This window comes from Dipodomys ordii, unplaced genomic scaffold, assembly GCF_000151885.1.
Source record: "Dipodomys ordii isolate 6190 unplaced genomic scaffold, Dord_2.0 Scaffold51, whole genome shotgun sequence".
NCBI lineage: Eukaryota > Metazoa > Chordata > Mammalia > Rodentia > Heteromyidae > Dipodomys > Dipodomys ordii.
This window is the reverse complement of record NW_012267267.1, coordinates 3,905,177-3,929,566: the sequence shown is the minus strand read 5'-3', so window position 1 is coordinate 3,929,566 and position 24,390 is coordinate 3,905,177. Positions and strand designations below refer to the sequence as shown.

General features: G+C 36.5%; 1 protein-coding gene across 1 annotated transcript in view; it reads left to right on the top strand.

Moving 5' to 3' along the window:
• Positions 1 to 6,122: 6,122 nt before the first annotated feature.
• Positions 6,123 to 24,390, top strand: part of Itgb3bp (integrin beta 3 binding protein (beta3-endonexin)) — a 34,824-nt gene continuing 16,556 nt past the window's right edge. The window contains exons 1-4 of the mRNA XM_013020501.1: positions 6,123 to 6,142; positions 12,771 to 12,813; positions 21,061 to 21,196; positions 23,783 to 23,852. Coding sequence (XP_012875955.1) covers positions 6,123 to 6,142; positions 12,771 to 12,813; positions 21,061 to 21,196; positions 23,783 to 23,852 — 269 coding nt within the window. The remainder of the gene's footprint in view (positions 6,143 to 12,770; positions 12,814 to 21,060; positions 21,197 to 23,782; positions 23,853 to 24,390) is intronic.

Below are 24,390 nucleotides of genomic sequence, written 5' to 3'. Positions count from 1 at the left end.
CAAGGCTAGCGCTCTACCACTTGAGCCACAGCGCCACTTCCGGCTTTTTTCTTTTTGCTTATGTGGTGCTGAGGAATCGAACCCAAGGCCTCATGCATGCAAGGCAAGCGCTCTACCACTGAGCCACCTTCCCAGCCCCTTCTTCTTTGTTTTTACCCCATGCATTCCTACATATTGCACCATTAGCACAAGGAAAAAGAAAAGAGCAAGAACAACCTTCATCTCACCTTGCCTAATGCCCCCCTCCCACAAAATATTAGTGTGTCCTAAAAACCAAGGAAGGATATCATTTTTTAAAAAGACATGATCAGGGCGCTGGTGGCTCATGCCTGTAATCCTAGCTACTCAGGAAGCTGAAATCTAAGGATTGAGGTTTGAAGCCAGCCTCAGCGGGAAAGTCCCCATGGGACTCATTTCTAGTTAAAATCCCCGAAACCGGAAGTGGCGTTGTGGCTCAAGTGGTAGAGCACTAACCTTGAGTAAAAGGAGGCTCAGGCAGTGCCCAGGCCCTGAGTTCAAGCCTCACAACTGGCAAAAAAAAAAAAAAAAAGACATATATACTTGGGAGATGGCTTCTCCTGACAAAAAGTGCCTAACTCAAAGGATAAATATTTGTGACAGGATGCATTCTCTCAAAGATAAACGATGTGTCAGGATATATTCTTTATCTCAAGGATAAAATCTGTTTTATGGCAGAGTGCATTTTTTCTTGAAAGGGATGTCCAAACATAATGGTCACAAGTTTAAAGGACAGGTCAACTGGGGAAACCCCGAGCCCATACCCCTGGTACCAAAAAGCTCTGTGACCCCCTTGGAGCACCCATGGGAGTCCTTTCTGCTTGTCTTCTTATCTGCTTACTCAATAACGGTCTGCCAAGTTTTCTTACCATCATGACTTGCCCAGAAATTCTTTTTTGTTGTTTTTGGCACAAGGCTTGAACTCAGGGCCTGAGCACTGTCCCTGAGCTCTTCCACTTTGAGCTACAGTGTGACTTTCGGTTTTTATTGGAGATAAGAGTCTCATCAACTTTTCTGCCTGGGCTGACTTTGAACCTCGATTCTCAGATCTCAGCCTCCTTAGAAGTAGCTAGGATTACATGCAGTGAGCCACCAGCACCCAGCCAGAAATTCTTATTCTGCAATTGAAGTCAAGATTCCTAAGTAAGGAGTCTCTACTTCTAGAGGGAAACTTCACAAAGCCTCACCTGGACCCACGCACAAGTTCACATAAACTTGTGACAGAGTTTGTGGACTAGCTCTCAGTTCCTAGGCTGCAATTAGAATTCATTTTTCAAGTACTTAGAAACTTGGTTTTCTTATGATGATGTTTAAATTCCCATCCAACCCCAATAATCTGGTTATTGTGAATAACCAATTGTTAGTAGTGTATTAATATTGTGCTAGATACTGTTCTTTTTTTTTAAATTCTGACCATCCATTGCATATTCAGAGAGAGGGGGGAAATGTCTGTATTAGGCAGCCCTAAAGAAACTTTAAAAAAGAAAATCACTAAAGAATTTAGGTCTGGGAAGCCAGGCATCAGTGGCTCACACCTGTAATCCTAGCTACTCAGGAGGCTGGGATCTAGGAATGGTGGTTCAAAACCAGCCCAGGGAGAAAAGTCCATGAGACTCTTATTTCCAATAAACCACCAGAAAGCCAGAAGTGTTGCTGTGGTTCAAGTGGTATGTGCTGAAAAGCTGAGGGACAGTGACCAGGCCCAGAGTCCAACCCCCACTACCGACAAAATTTAGGACTGGGGATAGCTAACATGTGAACCTCCTCCCTGGCCGGCTATCTTTTGTCCTAACGCTAACTTAGGTACTGCTTCTAACGTAGCTATTCCTTCAATATTTGTAGGGTTGAGTAAAAAATGAAGTAAACAGCAGGGAAAATACTTGAATCAGACAAGAACTGGCATAAAAGTAAAAAGAATAACAGTGACTATGTCTATTGAATCTTTGTCATCTGATTACTCTGTTTAGCAATGTACCAACATTTTCTCATTTAATACTAGAAAAAGGAGTTTAGAATGTAAGAACTGCTGTTATACTTATTTTATAATTAAAGAAAGTTTTCACCTAAGATGATGTCTTATCTAAAGGTGTCAATAAATATAGTTTAATACTTTGAACACTTAAATTTTGAGTAAGTTTTTCATCCCCCAGAATTAAAAAGACTCACCTTCAGCTGAAGAGCTGAGGGACAGCGCCAAGGCCCAGAGTTCAAGCCCCATGACCGACAAAAAAAAAAAGAAAAACTGGTGTGTATTTGCTTAACAAACAGCTGAATTAATGTTCTTTTAGAGAAACAAAAAACTATTGAAAATTGAAGTTTGGGGTAACTAATTTCTTAACATATCAGTAGATGTATATTAGGGGAATTTAAAACAAATATATTCCAACAAGAAAAATGAAAACAGGCTGGGAAGGTGGCTCAGTGGTAGAGTGCTGGACTTGCATGCATGAGGCCCTAGGTTCCATTTCTCAGCACCATAGAAGCAGAAAAAAGAAAAGAAAAAAAGAAAAATGAAAACAAAGTTGAGGTGGACATTAATCTTTAACTTTGTTAAATTAATAATTTTAGCAAAGTGATTTAAGAACAGTTTGTTAATGCATGAAGCATAATGGCCATTTTAATAGTGGATCTTCATTATTGATAATAGTCTTAAAATGTGGTAAGCAGTGAGATCATAAATGAAGTAGCACAAATTGTCATGTTGACAAGTTATGTGTGAATTTAGGGTCATTTTTAAGTGATATTGGGTATGTAGTTTTGTTGTTGTTGTTGCTGTTTTGGTTTTTTGCTTTTTGTTTTGTCGGACCTGGGCGCTGTCCCTCAGCTCTTCAGTTCAAGACTAGTGCTCGACCACTTGAGCCACAGTGCCACTTCTGGTTTTCTGAGTGGTTTATTGGAGATAAGAGTCTTCCAGCCTTTCCTGCCCAGGCTGGCTTTGAACGTTGATCCTGAAATCTCAGCCTCCTGAGTAGCTAGGATTATAAGCATGAGCCACCACACCTGTCTGGATATATACTTTTGAGGCTAAATATATAATTTAACTAATGGGAAATGGTGATCTGGATCCTTTCTAATTTCCTTGAAACTTGGCAAGAAAATACTAAAATAAGGGAGAAATATGTGTGGCCTACATGAATATAAATGGGAAAGAGTAAATATCCAATGGCAACAGACAAGATGGATGAATCTTAAAGTCATGAATAGAAGAACCAATCTGTGGAAGACTACATATAATATATTGACTTTATAAAGCTTAAGGATAATCAAACAATGTTACATGGGGTTAAGTATAAATGTATTTCCTATAGTCATTGTGGAAAAAAGGCAGGATAGTGACAGTTAACAAAATTCAATGGTTGCCTTTTGGGAGAAGTAGGCATACACAATCCTAAAGGCAATGATCTAGTTACTGAATTATGTGGTCATGTTTTGGGGTGTTAATGTTTTCATGCTTCATAATGTACACAGCTTCTATTTATTTGTAGTGTGCATCACAAACTAGATGTTTTTGAAAGAATTTAGAGGTTTTGTTTTGTTTTGTTTTGTCGGTAGTGGGGCTTGAACTCTGGGTTTGGGCATTGTCCCTCAGCTCTTCAGCTCAAGGTGAGCACTCTTCACTTGAGCCACAGAGCCCCTTTCTTTAGAGATTATATTAAGGTCTTAATAAGTATTCTCATCTCTTTGGTCCTTTGGATATGTGTTGGAACTGAAAAAGATGTATAATTGCTTCTTGTAGTTTAGAGAAATCTTCAAATATTACTCTTTCTCTGTACATTATAAAACTGAAGGCAATGTATAATTTCTCTAGCTAGGCTGATATCTTGACTGGCTTTAGTCTTTGTTTTTTTTTTTTTTTGTTTTGTTTTGTTTTGTTTTTGGGTCCGGTCATGGGGCCTGAACTCTGGGCCTGGGCGCTGTCCCTCAGTTCTTCAGCTCAAGGTTAGCCTCTACCACTTGAGCCACAGCGCCACTTCCGGCTTTTTTCTTCTTGCTTATGTGGTGCTGAGGAATAGAACCCAGGGCCTCTGGCATGCAAGGCATGCGCTCTACCACTGAGCCACCTTCCCAGCCCCTGGCTTTAGTCTTAAAGTAGAAAAATTATAGACTTTGGAGAAAAATTTGAATCTTAGTTCTGTTAGCCAGATCTGTGAGCTAAACTTAAGTTAATAAATGTGTCATTGGTTAAGTAGTTGCTAATTAAATATTAATTGAAGGGTAAAGTTGCTTTTTGGAGTAGATTTTATTCTATATGAACATTTTCACTCCATTATGTTTATATACTACTACGGTCAAATATGATCATTTTTGCTATAAATATCCAATTCTAGTGCTTTTTTTCTTCATCTTTTCCTTTTTAAAGCTTCCCAGCACTGTTTGCTTAGTCTATTATTTTAGTAATAAGTAGTGTTTATTATCATGCAAATTTAGCCATTGAGCAACAATTTCCATGGGAGTTAACATAATTCTTTTCTAAGGTATAACTGAACTAGAAAACTAGAACAGCATTAGTGTTGGAGACAGTTATAACATTCTTTCTCAGAATAGGGCCCATGCTGCGAGTTTTCTGAGAGAAATTTAAAATGTGCTATTTTTGCATGATAAAATAAAATGCAGGAGCCATAAGTACAATCTTGATCTGCTTTACTATTTTATCACACCCATTTGAGTTTAGACATGCTAGTGCTAATGTCCAGTGTAATGGTTTTTATTGTATGGACCTCTTATTTAAAAAACAGGTAAGCAAGCCAGGCACCAGTGGCTCACACCTATAATCCTTGCTACTCAGGAGGCTGAGATCTGAGGATTGTGGTTCAAAGCCAGCCCAGGCAGAAAAGTCTGAGACTCTTATCTCCAATTAACCACCAGAAAACCAGAAGTGGTGCTGTTGCTCAAGTGGTAGAGTGCTTGCCTTGAGCTGAAGAGCTCAGGGACAGCACCCAGGCCCAGAGTTCAAGCCCTGTGAATACCGAAAAAAAAAAAATAACGCAAGTGAGCAAAATGATGTGTCAGGCTGAATAAAAGTGAATTATTTAATAAACATCCTTTGAATCATAATGGATATTCAGAGTTACATAATTCCTTACAAGATACTTTTATCCTACAACTTTAAAGTTGACAAAATTGGTAGTACTTAATGTAAGTATTCCTAATTAGGAAGTTTTGTGGGAGGCTAGTGTCCCACACCTACAATTTTAGTTATTTAGTCAAGAGGCTGAGATCTGGAAGATCAAAGTTTGAAGCCAGCCCAAGAAGAAAAGTCCATAGATACCTCCTCCAAAATAACAAGCAAAGAGAAGGACTTGGGACATGAGTCAAGTGATAGAATGTCAACAGAGCAAGCAAGGTAAGCAAGACCAAGAGAAAGAAAAGGAAGTTGCTTGCTTGCAAGAGTCAGTAAAATTCAATAGAGGAAATTATTTTTAATTATTATTAGTATATCTTAATTGCTCAAAGGGTTTTGTTGCGATATTTCCATATACCCCTTGGTGCCATAGACCCCTCTATTACTTTCGTATCACCATCCCCCCCCAAGGCCCCTCTTTCTTATTATCTTCAAGTAGTTGTGCAAGGTAGTTCAACTTAACATACCCGTTTATGTGTACATGCATCTTGATCAGTCACCTCTTCCATCATTCTACTCTCCCTTCTACTCCAACTCCATCACCTTCTTTCCCTACTTCCATTTTCTTTATGTTGCATCATGTCTGTATTTGCCCACTTTTCATGCCTCTTTCTAATCTTCCACTCCTGTCCTTTTGCCCCCCACCCTTCCTCCTGCCAAGACATGTTTTAGTTTCATAATTAAATTAATTGTTCAAAATATCTTCACCTTTTTTAAGCTTTCTTGCAGATTTTTAACAGATTTCATTATGAGTTTTTCATACCTGCATAAATGTACTTCGTCTCCTCTTACCCTCTTTTATTTTCCCCACCTGGTAGTAGTCCCCCTTCTATGTTCATGTCAGTTTGTTGGCCCTTCTTTGCTTATAGGGTCTTGTGTTCTGCTTGGGGGCAGGCCTCAGCTAGCAGCCTTTTTATGTTTAGCCTCCAACCCGAGATCACAAGCATACACTACTATACCCAGTTTATTGAGATGACGTATCATGACCTTTGCCCTGGATTGGTATGAACCTTGACATTCTGAGTCTCTACCTCCTGGGTAGCTGGGATTGCAAGCAAAAACCACCAAGCCTAGCCTGATTAAAGGAATTTTAAATATTATATATTCATTTGGTATTAGAGATGTCAATATGAAATTGTAATATATCTATTTTAAAAATAGACATTGAAAGTAGAAACTTGTGGCATTATAGAAAATTGGAGGAGCTAAATATTTAATTCTTTAATTTGAAGATGATGCATTGGCCAAAAAAAAAAAAACCCAAACACCTGCAATTAAACCAATCATCAATTTATATAACACCTAAGTACCAATCACTATCAGGCTTTGGGATTCAAATATGAGCTCAACTGCTACTATCTTATAGTTTCAAGTTTAATGGAAGATATAGCCTACGATGTATTTTTAGAATTCACAACCTGTCAGATAATAGATAAGGTGTTAATGATATAAATATCTGGAGAAGAAACATACAAGGATTATATTAACATACGAAGTTTAGTGAGGACATCATGCACAAGTGCCACTAAGTAGAGTGGAAGTATCCTTATTAGAAGCTTTTATTTTATTTTTTGTGCTGGTACTGGGGTTTGAACTGTCCTTGAGCTTTTTGTTCAAAGTTAGCACTCTTTATCATTTGAGCCACACCTTCATTTCTGGCATTTGGCTGGTTAATTGGAGGAATCCCACAGTCTTGCTGGAAGCATTTTACACACAGTTGAGCTGAAGTCTCAGAAGTAGAGTAGACATCCATGTTAGTTATTTTTATGTCACAAAATACAATTTATATAGAAAATGCATAAAGCAGTCCATCTGCCATTTAAAAATTCTATAGACCTTTTAGAGCCCTTTTAGTATATATATAATTATTTATTTATTTATTTTGGTCGGTTGTGAAGCCTGAACTCTGGGCATGGGCACTGTCCCTCAGCTCTTCAGCTCAAGGCTAGCACTCTACCACTTGAGCCACAGTGCCACTTCTGCCTTTTTCTGCTTATGTGGTGCTGAGGAATAGAACCCAGGGCTTCATACATGCAAGGCAAGCACTCTACCACTGAGTCACTTTCCCAGTCCCAGGAGAGATATATTTTAAAGGTCATAATTATGTCTTCCCCTTATATGTATTCCTGTATCATATATATTCAAATATGTTTATTTGTCAGTATATATGATTTTCTGGCAGAAAGTACTATTAATGAGTATTTTTAGTGAATCCAAAGAACACTGCACCCCCATCTATCTTTTCAGTTAATCTCAAATATATCCATTTGACTTCTGAAGAAAATCTTTTGCTGGTCATTAATCTTTTGACAATTTGTTGCCTAATAACTGGTCAACATTTTTGGCCTAAGAATAACAGGAAGCTGGGCACCAGTGGTTCACACCTGTAATCCTAGCTACTCAGGAGGCTAAGATCTGAGGACTGTGGTTCAAAACCTTCAAAACCAGACCAGGCAGAAAAGTCTGTGAGACTCCTATCTCCAATAAACTACTCAGAAAAAGCCAGAAGTAGTGCTGTGGCTCAAGGTTCAAGCCCCATGGCAGATTAAAAATAATAATAATAGTACCACTTATTTATTTTGGTACTTATACACCATAAGCATACGTCTGCTCTTCTGGGTGGTATTCCCACTCCCCCACGCTATGCTATCATTTGTGTGAAATTTTAACACATGGGAGCATAGGCTTGAATGGAGAGAATGCTGAAAGGAAATAGAAGATTCTTGTCCTTTTGCTCATACAGAGAATGGAAAAGAAATCATTTCAGATATCTTAATTTACACTAAAGGGATCACATGGGTTGTCAATTTGGCCATTGCCTTTCATCAAAGGCTCTCTAAGCATCTCATGAGCATACTCACTAATCCTCTAAACACTCTCGTGAAGTTGGTAACTGGCAATAGCATGGGGTCCATTTTCGTATGGAGTAAATGGAAGCACTGAAATCCTAAGTGATATTTTTATCTTCTACTCAGAAATGTCTTACTACTTTACAGGCCAGTATTATTATCAACTTTATGGAGCTTAGTGAGATTATGTGATTTGCCCAACCTCAGGGAAGAATTTGGCATAGCATCAAAGCTCTTTGAGTCTTATCTGCTTTACTAAGTTTATTCTTCACCCTCTACTTCCATCCTCAGCCCTGCCATTTAATCTAGTTTTTTAAATCTTGTAAAAAAGGAACTTCAAATCATATAATTTTGTGAGCTTCTGAGGTACTATCCTTGGTTCTTGTTTAGGAATCAATTGGCACCTTCTTTATTCTACAATAATTTCTTTGATATTGCAACTGGTGTTAGTAACATTGTGTAATAAAACTTACCCAGTTTCTGACAATTAGAATATTTAACTAAGTAAAACAGAATGGGGATATCTTAGATAATAACAGCTAATTTTGCAAACAAAATTTATCTCTTCATATCAAATATTTATCTTTTCAATTCCAGCAACAGTAATTCTAGTCGTAACTAGAATTTTGATACCAACTGTGTTAAATTTTTTTGTCACTGTGACCTGACTAAACACTTGAGTGAAACAATATAAAGGAAGAAAGATTCTTTTTTTTTGGGGGGGGGTTGGGGGTGGGAGTCTCACTTTCAAAAGTTCCGAGTTCAAGTGGCATGAAGGGTGTGGTGGAGTAGAGCAGCTCACAACTTGGCAGCCAGGAAGCAGAGAGAATGCCTACACTGTGGACTTTTCTCATTTTTTCCTTTATCCCCTTCTGACACCCGCCCCCCCCCACAAGCCTGTGGTATGTGCTACCCACATTCAGGGCTGGTTTTCTTCCCTTATTCTTCTCTAGAACCATGCCCCACACATACTCAGAAATGTGCTTTACTAATCTAAAGTGCTCCTTGACCCAATTCAGCTAATTAACCAAGGTATCCTGTAAACCTAGCTAATTGGGAAACTGAGAATGAGAAGAGTGCCATCAGAGGCCAACCCAGGCAGAAATGTTTGCGAGTCCCCTTTGTAACCGATACCTGGGCCGGGTGGTACATGTCTCTCATCCTAAGCAACATGGGAGGATCTTGTTCTAAACTAGCCTGGGCAGAAAAGCCCATAAAATTCCATCTCAGTGGATAAATGCTGGGCATGGTTGTGTGCTCCTGTTATCCTAGTTAGATCGGAACCTAAAATAGGTTCAGATCATGGTCCAGGTACACACTGGGACAGAAAGTTAGACTGTCTCAAAAAAAATAACCAGTGCAGAAATGGGCTAGAGAAGTTGATCAGCAGTCAAGCACCTGCTTGGCAAGTGCAAGGCCCTGAGTTCAAACACCAGTACTGAAAAACAAAAACTAACCTCAAGATACCTAAAGATAGACCATAATATTTAAGTTATGGGCATATGTGGGAATTTGGGTAAATCAGAAGTGAGAAGTTGCTCACAGAAGTTATACGATTACCCACAAGAGGGAGATATATTCACACTGTTGTGCAACTATCACCACTATCCATTTCTAGAATTTTTTTCATCTTGTTAAACTGAAACTACAATAATTTCCCATTCTTCTCTCCTGCTAGCTTTTGGCGACCACCATTTTATTACCTTTTCTCTATGAATCTGATTGCTTTTATGTGAGTAAAATCCTAACAGTTTGTCGTTGTGGCTTGTTTTACTTAGTGTAAGTCTTCAGGGTTCATTTGTGGTTAGCATAGGTCAACTTTCCTTCCTTTTTTAGGGTACATAATATTCCATTGTATGTGTACCATGTTTTGTTTTATCTGTTTATCTGTCAGTGGATAAACTGACAGTGGATGTTTGGTTTGTTTGTTTTTACTATTATGAACAGTGCTTCTGTGAATCTTGTTATACAAATATTCATAAACATTCCTGCTCTTTTAGTTTGAGATGTGGAATTTGTAGATCATATCAGTAATTCTAGTTTTAGTTATTTGAGGAATTGCCAAATTTTATATAGCCGCTGCATCATTTTACAACCCAGTCAGCTGTGCACAAGGAGTTCAGATTTTTTTTTTTTTTACATCCTTACTAACACTGTTTTTTTTCCAATTTTCTGTAGTAGCCATCATAATGGATATGGACCTGGTATCTCATTGTGGTTTTAATTTGCATTTTTCTAGTGATTAGGGGTGTTGGACATTTTTTCATATGCCTAATTGCCTTCTTTGGAGAAGTGTGCATCCAAGTCTTTTGCCCATTTTATGTGCCCATTTTTTTCTTAACCAAGCTAATAGCCATGTAAACCTCTTATAACTTTATGAAACTTCCAGAAGGATATCACTTTTGTTAAGCAATACTGGTAGTATTGTAGTAAATAATATTTTAGAAAAAGTATCTGTCTCATAGCTAATTGAGTTTGGCCTGTTCTCTCGCTATGATTTTGTCCATCTCTTCTTTATCCTGTTGACATCATCCTGATTTACTTAGCATCATATCATTTTTTATATTACAGTTGTCCAGGGGTAGAGAATTGTCTTGTGTATAGTAGATACTTAACTATTGATAAGTAAGTCAACAGTGTTTCAATCTAATAAATTGGTAAGAACTGACCATAAATTTTAGTAAGTTTGTTCATCTTTACCTCTCCAATTCCCTCCCCCTAAGTTCAACTAAGATTTATTAGGAACAAGATCTGAGATCTGAGTTTCCCTTCTCTTAAAATTTATGATAGTAAGCCACACAAACTTTTCCCTATAGGCTGAGCTAAGTGATTTCTTAGATGTCTTCTAGTCTTAAAATTAAATCTTTTTAAGATACTTATACATATGTCCAGCTTTATTACTATATTTCCCTTAAGCATATTTTTAGGTTCTGGCCATACATAAACTGGAAGATAATAGCCTATTTTAACTGAACTTACTTCTTAGTTTTTCATATTTCCTTGTTCTTAGATCTACCTAGGACCTAATCTGGAAACCTTTTAATTCTAAACACTGAGTGACTTTCGAAGAATTAGCCATGATAATGAAGCAGTAACAGTTAAAATCAGTCTGAGTTTGTTCCCCACTGAAAGATTGCATTACATCTTAACACAATTGACTACCCAAAAAAGCGATGCTATACTGTGTAACTTTGCTTTTGATTTCTACTTTTGAACTGTTTTAAAAACCAGAATGTCTCAGGTACCTAAATAGAGCAATGTGTAATTAAATATAAATACTGTTAAGTATCAGTTGCCATTTTTATTTATTCATACCTCTATTTTCTTCCTGCTTCCATGAGAATTTAGTTTAATTTGATTTTCAATTGACTTCTGAAAACTACAAATAGTTATATAAACCAATTTAATCTCAAGGACTAATATTGTGAATGACTAATGAGGAATGGCAAAATTAAAGTCTTTGAGACATTAACTTTTGAATATTAATTACTAAGTAATTTTCAAAGATTGACCGTTTATTCCATTTTTTCTTGTTCCTGTTGTTCATAAATCAGTAATTATTTGTAAATGGTAAATTTCTACAATCTACACAAAATTTTTGAGAGGGTCTCTGATGCAACCTTTATAATGCAGTCTTTTAAATAATGCTCTAATTCTCTAAAACTTTAAATTTTAATATCTGTTTCCCTGGGACCAAGGAGGTACTTTTTAATGCTTCATTTGTCAGTGGGAAAACTAGTTTTAATTTATATTGACCTTTTCTCCTTTGAGCATTTAGTCTGCATTCAATAAAATGTTGATGACTGCTCTTTAGAAGACAGCTGTACGAAATAAAGTATTATAAATATTCAGCTTTCCTTTCTAAGCATTGTCACCAACAGCTGGGCATCCAGTTTAGCAGAACAGATTTTGCACAGGGAGAGCCTGGCATGTTCCTGATTCAGTTTAGTGAAGGAAACAAAAAATAGTTTCTTATGGATTGGGGACTTATAAAGACATAGAGCATCTGTTCCTTGGTTAAGTCATAGGCTGGTTGCACTGAATCATGTTTAATGCTACAATAATGTGCAAAACTTTTTTCACCTTGTGAATACGTTTAACACCTATTACTCTGGTTCTGCAAATAATACATTTTTAATGTCTCCATTGAAGGTATGTGTATTATTATGGTCTAATCTAAAAATTTATATAGGTATCTTTTTTTCCCAAAATAGTGGTCCATATTTATAAAGCTACATATATATATATATACATAATAAATATATATAAATACATAAATATATATTTATATTATGTATATATTTATATACATAAATATATAAATCACTATATATACATATATAGTGATTTAAATATTTGATTATGATCATAAGTTAAAGCATGCTATTAAAAACAAATAAAAAGATAAATAATTCTTTCAACTAGTAAAAATCGGCTTAGACTTTTTGCATATCTTACCCTTAAATATTTGCCTACTTAAAACATGTAAAATCTTGCTGGGTACTGGTTTCTCACACCTGTAATCCTAGCTACGCAGGAGTCTGAGATCTGAGGATCGCGGTTCAAAGCCAGACTGGGCAGGGAAGTCCATGAAACTTTTATCTTCAATAAACCACCAGAAAACCAGAAGTGGCGCTAGAGTGGTAGAGTGCTAGCCTTTAGCTGAAGAGGGACAGTGCTCAGGCCTAGGCCCAGAGTTCAAGCCCCATGACCCCCCCAAAAAAAACAAAAAAAAAAGCCAAACATGGAAAATCTAAAACTCTTTAAATATTTATTTACAGTGTTAAAAGGTCACTGCAACTGGATGATCCACTAGAAGAAAATGTAAGTATTTGCTTAAGAATCGATAGCATGGGAGCTGGGAAGGTGGCTCAGTGGTAGAGTGCTTACCTTGCATGCATGAGGCCCTGGGTTCAATTGCTCAGCACTACATAAGCACAAAAAGCTGGAAGTGGCACTGTGGCTCAAGTGGTAGAGCACTAGCCTTGAACTGAAGAGCTGAGGGCTAGTGCCCAGGCCCAGAGCTCAGGCCCCATGACCAACAACAACAAGAAAAAATAATTGATAACATAAGACTGAGTTTTCTTTTTTGTTATTGTTGTTGTTTTGTGCAATTACTCAAGTTTGAACTCAAGATCTCACACTCTTGCTTAGCTTTTACAATTAAATCTGATTATCTCTTAAGCCACACTTTCACTTCTGGCATTTTGCTGATTAATTGGAGATAAGCAACTCATGGATTTATCTGCCTAGGCTGGCTTTGAACTAGGATCATTAGATCTCAGCTTCCTGAGTAGCTAGGATTATAGGCAGGAGCTACCAGCACCCAGCAATTATGGTTTTTTGCTTTGTTTAGGGTTTTTTTTGGTGCAGTCTTAGATCTTCAACTCAGGGCCTAGGTAATATACCTGAGCTTTTGTGCTCAAGGCTAGGGCTCTATCTACCACTTGAGATACAGCTCCACTTCTAGCTCTTTCTTTGGTAGTTAATTGGAAGTGAGAGTCTTATGCACTTACTTGTTTGGGCTGGCTTCAAACCACAGTCCTCATATCTCAGCCTCCTTAGCATCTAGGATTACAGGCATGAGCCACCAGGGCATAGCCCATGCATAGCCCAATTGTGTTCCCTGTCAATTACTGACTTACCTTGGTAGATATAAAAACGTTCAATGGGCTGGGAAGGTGGCTCTGTGGTAGAGCGCTTGCCTTGAATGCATGAGGCCCTGGTTCGATTCCTCAGCACCACATAAGCAAAAAGAAAAAAGCCGGAAGTGGCGCTGTGGCTCAAGTGGTAGAGTGCTAGCCTGGAGTTGAGAGCTGAGGGACAGTGCCCAGGCCCAGAGTTCAGGCCCCACGACCGGATTCCCCTCCCCCCCAAAAAAAAAGTTCAAAAAAAACAAGTGACATAATTGTAAGGTACACTGTTTCTTTTCTTCCTTTTTTTTGCGGGGAGGGGGGGGGGAGGTCTGGTCCGATCGCGTGGGGCCTGAACTCTGGGCCTGGGTGCTGTCCCTCAGCTCTTCAACTCAAGCTAACACTCTACCACTTGAGCCACAGTGCCACTTCTGGCTTTTTTTTTTTCCTTCTGCTTATGTGGTGCTGAGGAATCGAACCCAGGGCCTCAAGTGCATGCAAGGCAAGCACTCTACCACTGAACCACCTTCCCAGCCCCACTGTTTCTTGCATATGAAATATCTTTTATAAATCACATATGTGGAATTTTCTGGCCAGTTTAAGGTATTCACTTAGAAGCAAATTATTTAGAAGCTTTAAATAAATTTATTGGTAGGAAAAAATAGAATGCCTTTTAAATGTAAGAAATAATATACAGCATACTTGCAATACTTTAATCTGCTTATTATAATCCTCTTAATTAAAATAAAAACATTAGTAACATTTTCATATCAAAAATGGAATTCTTTTCCTGTTGTCCTTTTATTTTTATGCTGGCACAGATCTAACAACAAAGTACTAACACTGTCATAAATTTCACCCTGGTTATCACAATAAAAATTAAATAATACTGCTGCTATTACTTTTGTAAGTCTAGTCATAGCACATTCCTAGTGCCAGCATGTCATGACATATGTTAGTTTATTATCATACCAACTGTGGATATAGATACTAACACTAATACCAAAATAATTATGATTTTGGTAATTTCAAGTCTAAATAAACTGATGAGAAAGTAAATGAAAATACTTAACATATAATGTACTCCTGCAAAATTTCATGAGAATGTCATTTTAAGAAATGGATTTTATATGGAGTTTCTCTTTGGAAGATATACTGGTATTTAACAAAACTGAAATATTTACCATTTTAAAAACTTTCTAAATGCTTTTTTAAAAAAAATTGTACACCAAGGTGGCAAAATACTGCAATGACACTAAAAAAAAATCATTAACAGTGTAATTAGCAATTTAGAGTACCATTATCCAACTTGTTCTGTGCAGAATGCAGCTGTGACTGTAATTCTGCATCTGTTTCTTTGGTCAGAATGGTATTTTGGTAGATGAGTAGTCCAGCTTGAAATGAAATACTGTTCTTTTCTGCCCTAAAGCTCTTCCTTGGGAGATGGAAACATTATTTAAATGGGGAAGAATGACCATTTCAGAATCCATTCTCTTCATGAAGCACAATTGTCATCACAACAGGCTTTCTATTCTTTTTTTTCCTGCAGATGAGAATCTAGCAAAGAGACTAGTGCTGCTAATAATAGCCTGTATTTTAAAATAATTATTACTATATTTGGGCCAGTTCTGTACTTTTAAACCAGTTAATTTGAGTGTTAACTCAGCTTTTACTTGCTGCTGGTCATCTATTTATATTTTCTACTTTTCATGGTTCAGTCCTGACAGGTTGAATGTTTCTAAGAATTAATAATTAATTAATTTTTGTCGGTCATGGAGCTTGAACTCTGGGCCTGGGCGCTGTCCCTCAGCTCTTCAGCTCAAGATGAGTGCTCTACCACTTGAGCCACAGTGCCACTTCCGGTTTTCTGAGTGGTTTATTGGTGATAAGAGTCTCAGGGACTTTTTCTGCCTGGGCTGGCTTTGAACCATGATCCTCAGATCTCAGCCTCCTGAGTAGCTAGGATTACAGGCGTGAGTGAGCCACCAACGCCCGGCTTTGTCTTCTGTTGCCTTATTCTCATCTGATCTTCGCTTCCTTTTCCTGGCTCATGCTAATTTCCTGTACCACTTTTTTTCTTTTTCTTTTCTTTTTTTTGTTGTTGTTGGTCAGGGGGCTTAAACTCAGGGCCCACATTATGGTATATTTTAAGAAAGGAATACTACTCAACAATAAAAGAACATACTACTAACATATGATCTCAAAACAAGGTAAGCAGCTGGGCACCAGGTGGCTGTGACAGCTGTAATCCTAGCTATTCGGGAGGCTGAGATCTGAGGATCACAATTCAAAGTTAGCCCAGGCAGCAAAGTCTGTGAGAATCCTATTTCCAATAAACTACCAAAAAACAAACCAAGAGTAAAGCTGTGGCTCCAGTTGTAGAGTGTTATATGTGAGCAGTAGAAGCTCAGGGATAGCACCAAGGCTCTGAGTTCAATCCCCAGTACCAACACACACACCACACACACACACACACACACCCAAAAAGCAAACATGTTAAGCAAAAGAAGTCAAACACCTAAATTATGTCTTTCATTTATAGGAAGTTCAAGAATAGGCAAAATTATGTGTGGTTATTGGAATTAGAAAATGGTTGCACCTGAGCCTGTAAGAAGATCTGGATAGTAAAATGTATATCTCAGCTGTAGTTTCATCAGTTTTATATACTGAGAACTCACAAAAGTCAGCAAGTTGAACTAGATCTGTGTGTTTTATTGCAGTAAACCATAGTTCAGTAAATAAAAACCTATCTAGGTTGGAATAAGCTTCATATTCGGAAAAATAAGAGGATATATGAAAGTAAGATGGGAAACAGCCATGGAAATGCTTCATAGAAAATATCTTGAGGATTACTAAATGAGTACAATAATATATCCTTTTCTGCTGGCATAACTTTCTTACATTAAAATTATTATAGTATCATAAAATTATGGAAGAATAATGAGCACAAATAGAAAAACCAGTATATCAACCTTTTCAGCTGAAGTTTTATTTTTCCTGTTAAATTTTTTAAATATTAAATTGATAAATCATTAAATTCACAGATCTTGAATGTACATTTCAATGAATTTTAATGAATACATAGCCCTGTATATCAAATACCCAATCAAGAAGCAGTACATTTCCATTATTGAAGATCTGATATCTTGATCCTCTTCTTTCTCTACTATCCAGTAGGATCACTAGATACGTATAAATCCTTTTGTGTTTTATATTTAAAAAACAACAACAACACTCCAGTGTTTATAAACCATTAAGTCTGGTAATGGTAGCAGCTGATATTAGTTGATCCTTGTTACTTTTCTAGGAACTCAAGGCCCAAAATGTGAAAAGTACCTAATCCTGTTAGATTTTTAAATTCTCTAATATAAATTCTATAACTACTACTAAGAGTGCCTAATAATTATATCTTAGAAGGGACATTACACTAACCTAATTAATCAGTGGAAAGTTATCAAGAATTTCCTCTGCTAGATACTAGTGACTCAAATTTGTAATCCTAACTATGTGGGAGGCTGAGTATTGGTGGTTCATGGTTCTAGGTCAGCCTAGGCAGAAAAGTTTATAAGACTTTTCCACCCTTCTATATGTCATCTCAAACTATATGGATGCTGAGCTTGGGAAGATCATAGAGCCAGGCTAGCCTGGACAGAAAAATCCATGAGTTTCTATTGAGGGAACCTGGATGAGGTATCATGCACCTATAATCACAGCTACAATAGGAAGCCTAGAGTTGGCAGGTCAAGGCTTAGGCGTGTACCTGGACTGGAAGAAAAACCCTATCCTAAAATAACCAGTGAAAAACAAGCTATATATGGCCCAATAGTATCATGCCAGCCTAGCAAGTGCAAGGCCCTGAGTTTTCAAACTCCTAGTACTACCAAGAAAATATTATCTTGCTGGGCTTGGTGTTACATGTCTGTATTTTCCCCCACTGAGGAAACTGAAGCAGGAAGATCATAAGTTTGAAGCTAGTCTGGGCTACATAGTGAATTCCAGGCCTGTAACACAGAAAGGTCTATCTCAAAATTAAAAAAAAAACAACCAAAAACAACTTTAGCTCCTTTTTTGTTTTTGATTAGATACCTATTAAGTACCTATGTTTTAAATATTTCAGTGATGGCATAGACAAGTAATTCATAATAATAATTTTATATTCTGTATTTCATTATGAAATGACCCTTAGTTAGTACTTTGTAGATTATACATAATGGGTAAAAAAAAAAAATCAATGAAATGCAGGCATCTTTTTTGGTAGAATGCTTTAAACAAGGTGATGAAGCAAGCTACAATTGGCAAAGGATATTGAAGGAAAATGTCATATCTCTTTGACGTTATAGAGTAGTCATTGATCACTTCTTACACATAAAAATCAATGCCTGAATTTTAGTTTTGCTACAAGATTTGACCTCTTAAAAAATAAAAGTTTAGCATTTGGGCTGGTCATAAATCAAATCTTCAAACATGGCCTTTTTGTTTAGTTGTTCTGTGATAAATTTGTTCTAAATATCTCTATGTACTCAGTAACTATTTGAAGCAGTTATATAAATTATTATAGAACTGGTTGTGACATCTATTTCCTTGCATGATTTTTTTCCCCTTTTCTAGCCAAATGTTACTGCTTTTTGGAAGGGTCTAATAGAATCACTCTTTAGCATCTTCAGAGAATAAATAAAAGTTAGAAAACTTGGGTAAAATCTTGAAGGAAAGAAAACTTAGGGAAGTAAGGTTTTCTCTTTGTGTATACAGGAGAGCAAACATCTTAAAAGAAATTGTTGGGCCAGGTGCTGGTGGCTCATTCCTGTAATCCTAGCTACTCAGGAGGCTGAGATCTAAGGATCGAAGTTTGAAGCCAGCTCAGGCAGAAAAGAGACTCTTATCTCCAATTAAGTACATAATCCAGAAGTGAAGATGTGGCTGAAGTAGTAGAACACTAGCCTTGAGCAAAGAGCTCAGAAAAGAGCCCAGGCCCTGACCAACAAGAGGTAAAAAAGAAATTGTTTACTGAAGAATATTTACTGGGAGGATAGGGAAAAGTAGAATTTCAGTTTTCTGTCAATCTAGAGTAGTTACTGTATATTTTTCCTTTTAACCAACACAAATAACTAAAAAGAAAAGAAAAGGAAATTTGATGTTTTTAAAGTGAGGCAAACCACACACACTCACATCCACGTGCATGCACACACAAGACTTTTCTGAAAGCTAGAAAATTGTTTTTAAGAAGAAATATATTATCTACAGTAGCAATGTTTAGACATCTGGCAATTGGATAAAATAATTTTTGGTGAAAATAGGAAAACAGATTGACATAAACGTACTTTAGAGTAGTGACTTTCATTTCTTGTACATACACAGTGAAATAGTTCTAGGCAATAAATTCTTGGAAAAGCAGAGTAGGGATTGGATAAATGTCATAGTTTATGACTGAATATATATATAAACAGGTGAAAACCAAGATGAAGAGGTAATAGTAACTCTTGATAAAGAGACTTAAGACCGTTCTACCCTACTAAAAGGATTGCTTTAGTTATAACTTGATATTATGGTTTTGATTTTTTTAAGATATTGGTTACATTTGTGGCTACTATAGATACATAAAATAAATGCTTTTTGTTCCCCCAAACAGAGAAATATTTATCATTTAAAGTCTTAACTATAAAATTTTTGATACTATATATTGTTAGAATGAATACCAAGATTTTTGAGAAAGGTAACAAAGCCACTATTTCTGTCCTGGGTATCTTAAAAATAAAGGATAGTTGACCATAGAGAATTTAGCTACCAAGCTAAAGTTTAGTTATACAGTGTTAACAGCACGTGAGTCTTGAGACTTTATCCCCACATTCATCCTGAGCTATCTGTTATGCCCATGACTTCTGTTTTTTCATGCTTTTTATATTCACTTATCTAACTAAGCATCAGCCATCCCTCTCACAATTATCCTTCTGTAGCAGATTGCTTCACCCACATTGGTTTTCCCATCTCTCTCTTTTTTAAAATTTTTTATTATCTTTAAGTTGTTGTACAAAGGAGATTATGAATTTAACAAAGCAGTTTACAAATGCAATGCATCTTGATCATTGTTACTCCTTTCAACATTCTCATCCCCTTTTGACCCTCTTCCTTTACTTTTCTGTTTTATGGTATATTCACTTTATATACCTCTGAATTTCTAGCATATATACTCACTTAAAACCTCATTTCTGGTGTGGCTAATTTGGTAGACGCTCCTTGAGGCCAGGACAATTCATATCTATATATATGTATATATACTTATACATATACATATATATATATATTAGTCAGCATTGTTAGGTGACCAGGAAGCATAATGGAAAGCAAAATTTAAGAGAGCAAACAATTAATAATGAGATAATGGATGTTTAAAGAAAGGATGTCATGGGCTGTGAAGGTGGCTCAGGTAGAGCACTTGCCTTGCATGCATGAGGCCCTGGGTTCGATTCCTCAGCACCACATAAGCAAAAAGAAAAAAGCCGGAAGTGGCGCTGTGGCTCAAGTGGTAGAGTGCTAGCCTTGAGCTGAAGAGCTGAGGGACAGCGCCCAGGCCCAGAGTTAAAGCCCCATGACCGGACCCCCACCCCCAAAAAAAATAGATGTCATGAATTGGAGACCTAAATGAAAATAAAGAAAAAAACATTCTAAGATGATATTATAGGATAATCTGAAATTCCAGGTGCCAGTGAAGTTAGTTGAATGAACTAATGAGTATATTCTGAGTAGAATGATGTAACCAAATCTGCTGGTTGGTTCCTTTTTAAGTCATTCATTCTTTATAAACTTTTGAGTTCTCTAGGGTAAAAAATGAAGAAAAAATTTCAGGAACAACTTCTATGTGGTAGACAAATGAAACCGTATGTTACCTACAATAAGAGAAATACACATTGCCTAGGGAAATAAAAGGAGAATGCTACCAAAAGAAGTTGTAGTTAGACCAAATTCACAATTGTTTAGACATTATTTTTGTTTGGACATTATCTAATCTTCACGTTACGACACTTTCAGAGAACTGTGAACCATTTCAGAATAACTATGTAAGAGAGCACTGCTCCTTCCTAAATTTCCTTGCTGATCTTAGGAAAAAGCAACTCTGAGAGTTCAGATTCATTGAAACAAAAAATGAGTATGATGCTGTGAGACTAATATCGCTAAACCTGTTGGGAGCTACCAACTAATAAGTTAGTAACACTGTAATGTCAAAGATGCATAAAAATCAAATTGAAATGCCCTAATTCGTGTAGAGTTCTGAAATTGCTGCATAAGTAGGATAGTGTTAGCTCTGAAGGTGGTAAATGGGTATATTTTAAATCTGAAAAGACCAGGAAAATTAGTATACATTTGAATATTGCTGGATTTTTAAGCCATTTTCAAAGATCTACAGCTAAACATAAATCTTTGTGTTCCAAATTTTTATATCTAGTCATTTGCTTCCCCAAAAATCACAAGGAAGAAAAGCATTGAAACTTACTCTCCAACAACTGGAACTTGTCAAATGAGCCCCTTTTCCTCTCCCACAAGATCTGAAGAACAAGAGCACAGAAATAGACCAGGAAATGGTAAGTTTAACTTTCCTTTTCACGTACAGTGAGATTTTTCTGGTATTGATTAAATCAAGATTTTGATTTAATAATGTGTAGATCTTGCTGCATCTAATTTTTCTCTTTTCCCAAAGAATTTAATGTAGAAAAGACTAGAATGTAGATACTATTTGAATGTAAATGCAAACTTTCTAGTCACTTATTTTAAAATGCTACCGTAGACTTTGTTCCTGTACTGTTCCAGCCATTAAATAGAAATTATGGTCTGATGGCCCTCAGCTCCTATCAATTATAGTGGTTTCAGATATACCCCTGAACAAGCTATCCATCATGTGCATAAATTAAAGGCACAGAACTCAGGTACTGCTGCACTACAGGTTAACAGTAAGATTCCTAAACGTTGTTTTTATTCCTGATTTCCATTATTTTTAATCCACATTTACTGAATTTTTATATGGTTTGCCTTTATTATATTTCATTCCCTTCTTTTTCTAGTTATTTGAAATGCCTTTCTAAATTGTAGAATTTTTTCATAGGAAAAAAACAACTTTTAGTATGAAATCTTTTAAAGTTTTTTTAATTGAGTTATGAACATAAATAAATGTGCTCCTTTAGTTTATTGCTAAAATATTTATTTTAAAGCACAAATTTCAATTTTCTAGGTTTAATTTTTTTAAATATTGAGTAAGGTCAGGAATCAGTGGCATGTCATTTTTTTGTTTTGTTTTGTTTTTTTGGGGTCCGGTTGTGGGGCCTGAACTCTGGGCCTGGGCACTGTCCCTCAGCTCTTCAGCTCAAGGCTAGCACTCTACCACTTGAGTCACAGCGCCACTTCCGGCTTTTTTCTTTTTTGCTTATGTGGTGCTGAGGAATCAAACCCAGGGCCTCATGCATGCAAGGCAAGTGCTCTACCTCTGAGCCACCTTCCCAGCCCCTGGCATGTCATTTTTTATAATATAGAATTTTATAGGCTCAAATTTAACAAAATGTTTTAGATATGTTATGATTAGCATAATTCATATTTTATTTTTAACGTTTTTATTGTGTATTAAACATATACTAGAATCTACACAGTAAACAAAGAAATCTTGGAAGTGGTGCTGTAGCTCAAGTGGTAGAGCGCTTGCCTTGAGCTGAAGAGCTGAGGGACAGCGCTCAGGCCCAGAGTTCAAGCCCCACGACCGACAAAAAAACAAAAAGCAAAGAAATCTTCTCATTTTACCTAATTTGTTAAAATGAAACATCAATATTGTATACATATTAACAAGATCATAAATGTCTCTGGATTTTCAAGTTCTATAATTCTGTTTTAAACTTATTTTTTTTTGCGGGGGGGGGGGCGGTCGTGGGGCCTAACTCTGGGCCTGGGCACTGTCCCTCAGCTCTTCAGCTCAAGGCTAGCACTCTAGCGCTTGAGCCACAGCACCACTTCCGGCTTTTTTCATTTTGCTTATGTGGTGCTGAGGAATCGAACCCAGGGCCTCAGGCATGCAGAGCACTGAGCCACCTTCCCAGCCCTGGTCTTTATCTTTTTAATTAAAATTAATTACTTAATTGTATATCTCCATACTAAAATTTGAAAATTGCAAAGACAGGTGATATTACATTTTTTCAGAAAACAATGGTAAGCATGTGAAGATCATCATGTTGTATGCTTTATGTATTTGTTAAATAAACAATAGGTACTTTTTCCCTACCATCAATTTTTTTTGCTGTGCTATCACTAAGAACTTAACCAGATTTACTATTGTATTTTAATCTAATTATATTATCATCAAATTGGATTTCCCTAGTTTTTACTTAAATACTCCAAATATCACACAACTTTTATTCAAAAGATAATTCTTCCCTTTTTATTTTTGGTGTTACTAAGGTTTGAACCTAGAGCCTCATATTTGCTAGGCAGGTACCCTATCACATAAACCATGTCTCCAAATCTTTAAAAAAATGTTTTTTCTATATAAATGTTTTTTCTATATAATATCACTTTTTTAATGAAAAAAAATCCTACTTTCTTTTTTCATCCTTTTATTTTCTATTTAAAATTTGACACAGAAGTAGAGTTGTGGCTCAAGTGGTAGAAAATTATTCTTGAGCAAATGAAGCTCAGGAATAGCTCCCAAGCCTTGAGTTCAAGCACCAGGATAGACACAAAAAATCTTTCTTTTCCATTTTTTGGCAGTACAAGGTTTGAACTCAGTGCGTTGAACTTACTTACTTGGCTAGTGTGCTACTGCTTGAGCCATACCCTCAGCACTACTTTTGGCTGATTATTTTGGAGATATCATCTTGTGGGATTTTCTGGCAGCCTAGCTTTGAACTAACTCTGCCTCTCAGACTTCTGAGTAGATAGGATTATGGGCATGAGCCTTGATACCCAGTTTATTCTGTTTCCATTGGATTTCAGTGTTTGTTTCTGTGAGACAGGGTCTTGCTTTGTATCACAGGTTGGCCTGTAAGCCAATATCCTTCTGCAACTGCCTCCAAGTGGTGGGATTGTAGGCATGTACTGCCATATCCAGCAAAAACTAGAGATCTAAATTCTATTGAAATTTGACAAATTGTCTCTTAACTATATGTTCTTTTGCTTTATTACATATATAGGAAAGAGAAAAACAATGACTCACTTCAATTTGACTAAAAGAAAGGAATCAACAAAAGAAGACAATGATGAGTAAGTTTATTTTTAAAATCATACATATTTTTTTTCTTGGTTAGAAATAATTTTTATTATCCTCTCCCCCCATGTACAGATGACTTCACAGAGACATGAAGATTTTATCCCTGTCTTCATCAATTACAGTTGTAGAAAATAAACTTAACTAATACCCTGTCAGCAATATATTTCTATCACTTTTTTAAACAATAAGCCATTTTCTTTTTCTGTATTAGTTTTGAGTAGTTTTCTTTTTTTGATCAAACCAAGATCATTTTAGTTTATAGGTAATGGTTTCCTGACAGGGTCCCTCCCCCTAACCCCTAAAAAAATTACTATCCTAAGTGATAAACTCTTCTTGTACATTCAGCAAACTTTATATTGGAAAAAGCAAAAAAATCATACATATTTTGCAGCAAAGTTTTCATATTTGTTAACATGACAATTTAACTATTTATAGAAACATTCTATAGCTCAGCTGAAGTATTCTTTCTTAAAGATGTGATGTACTGGGGCTGGGAAGGTGGCTCAGTGGTAGAGCGCTTGCCTTGCATGC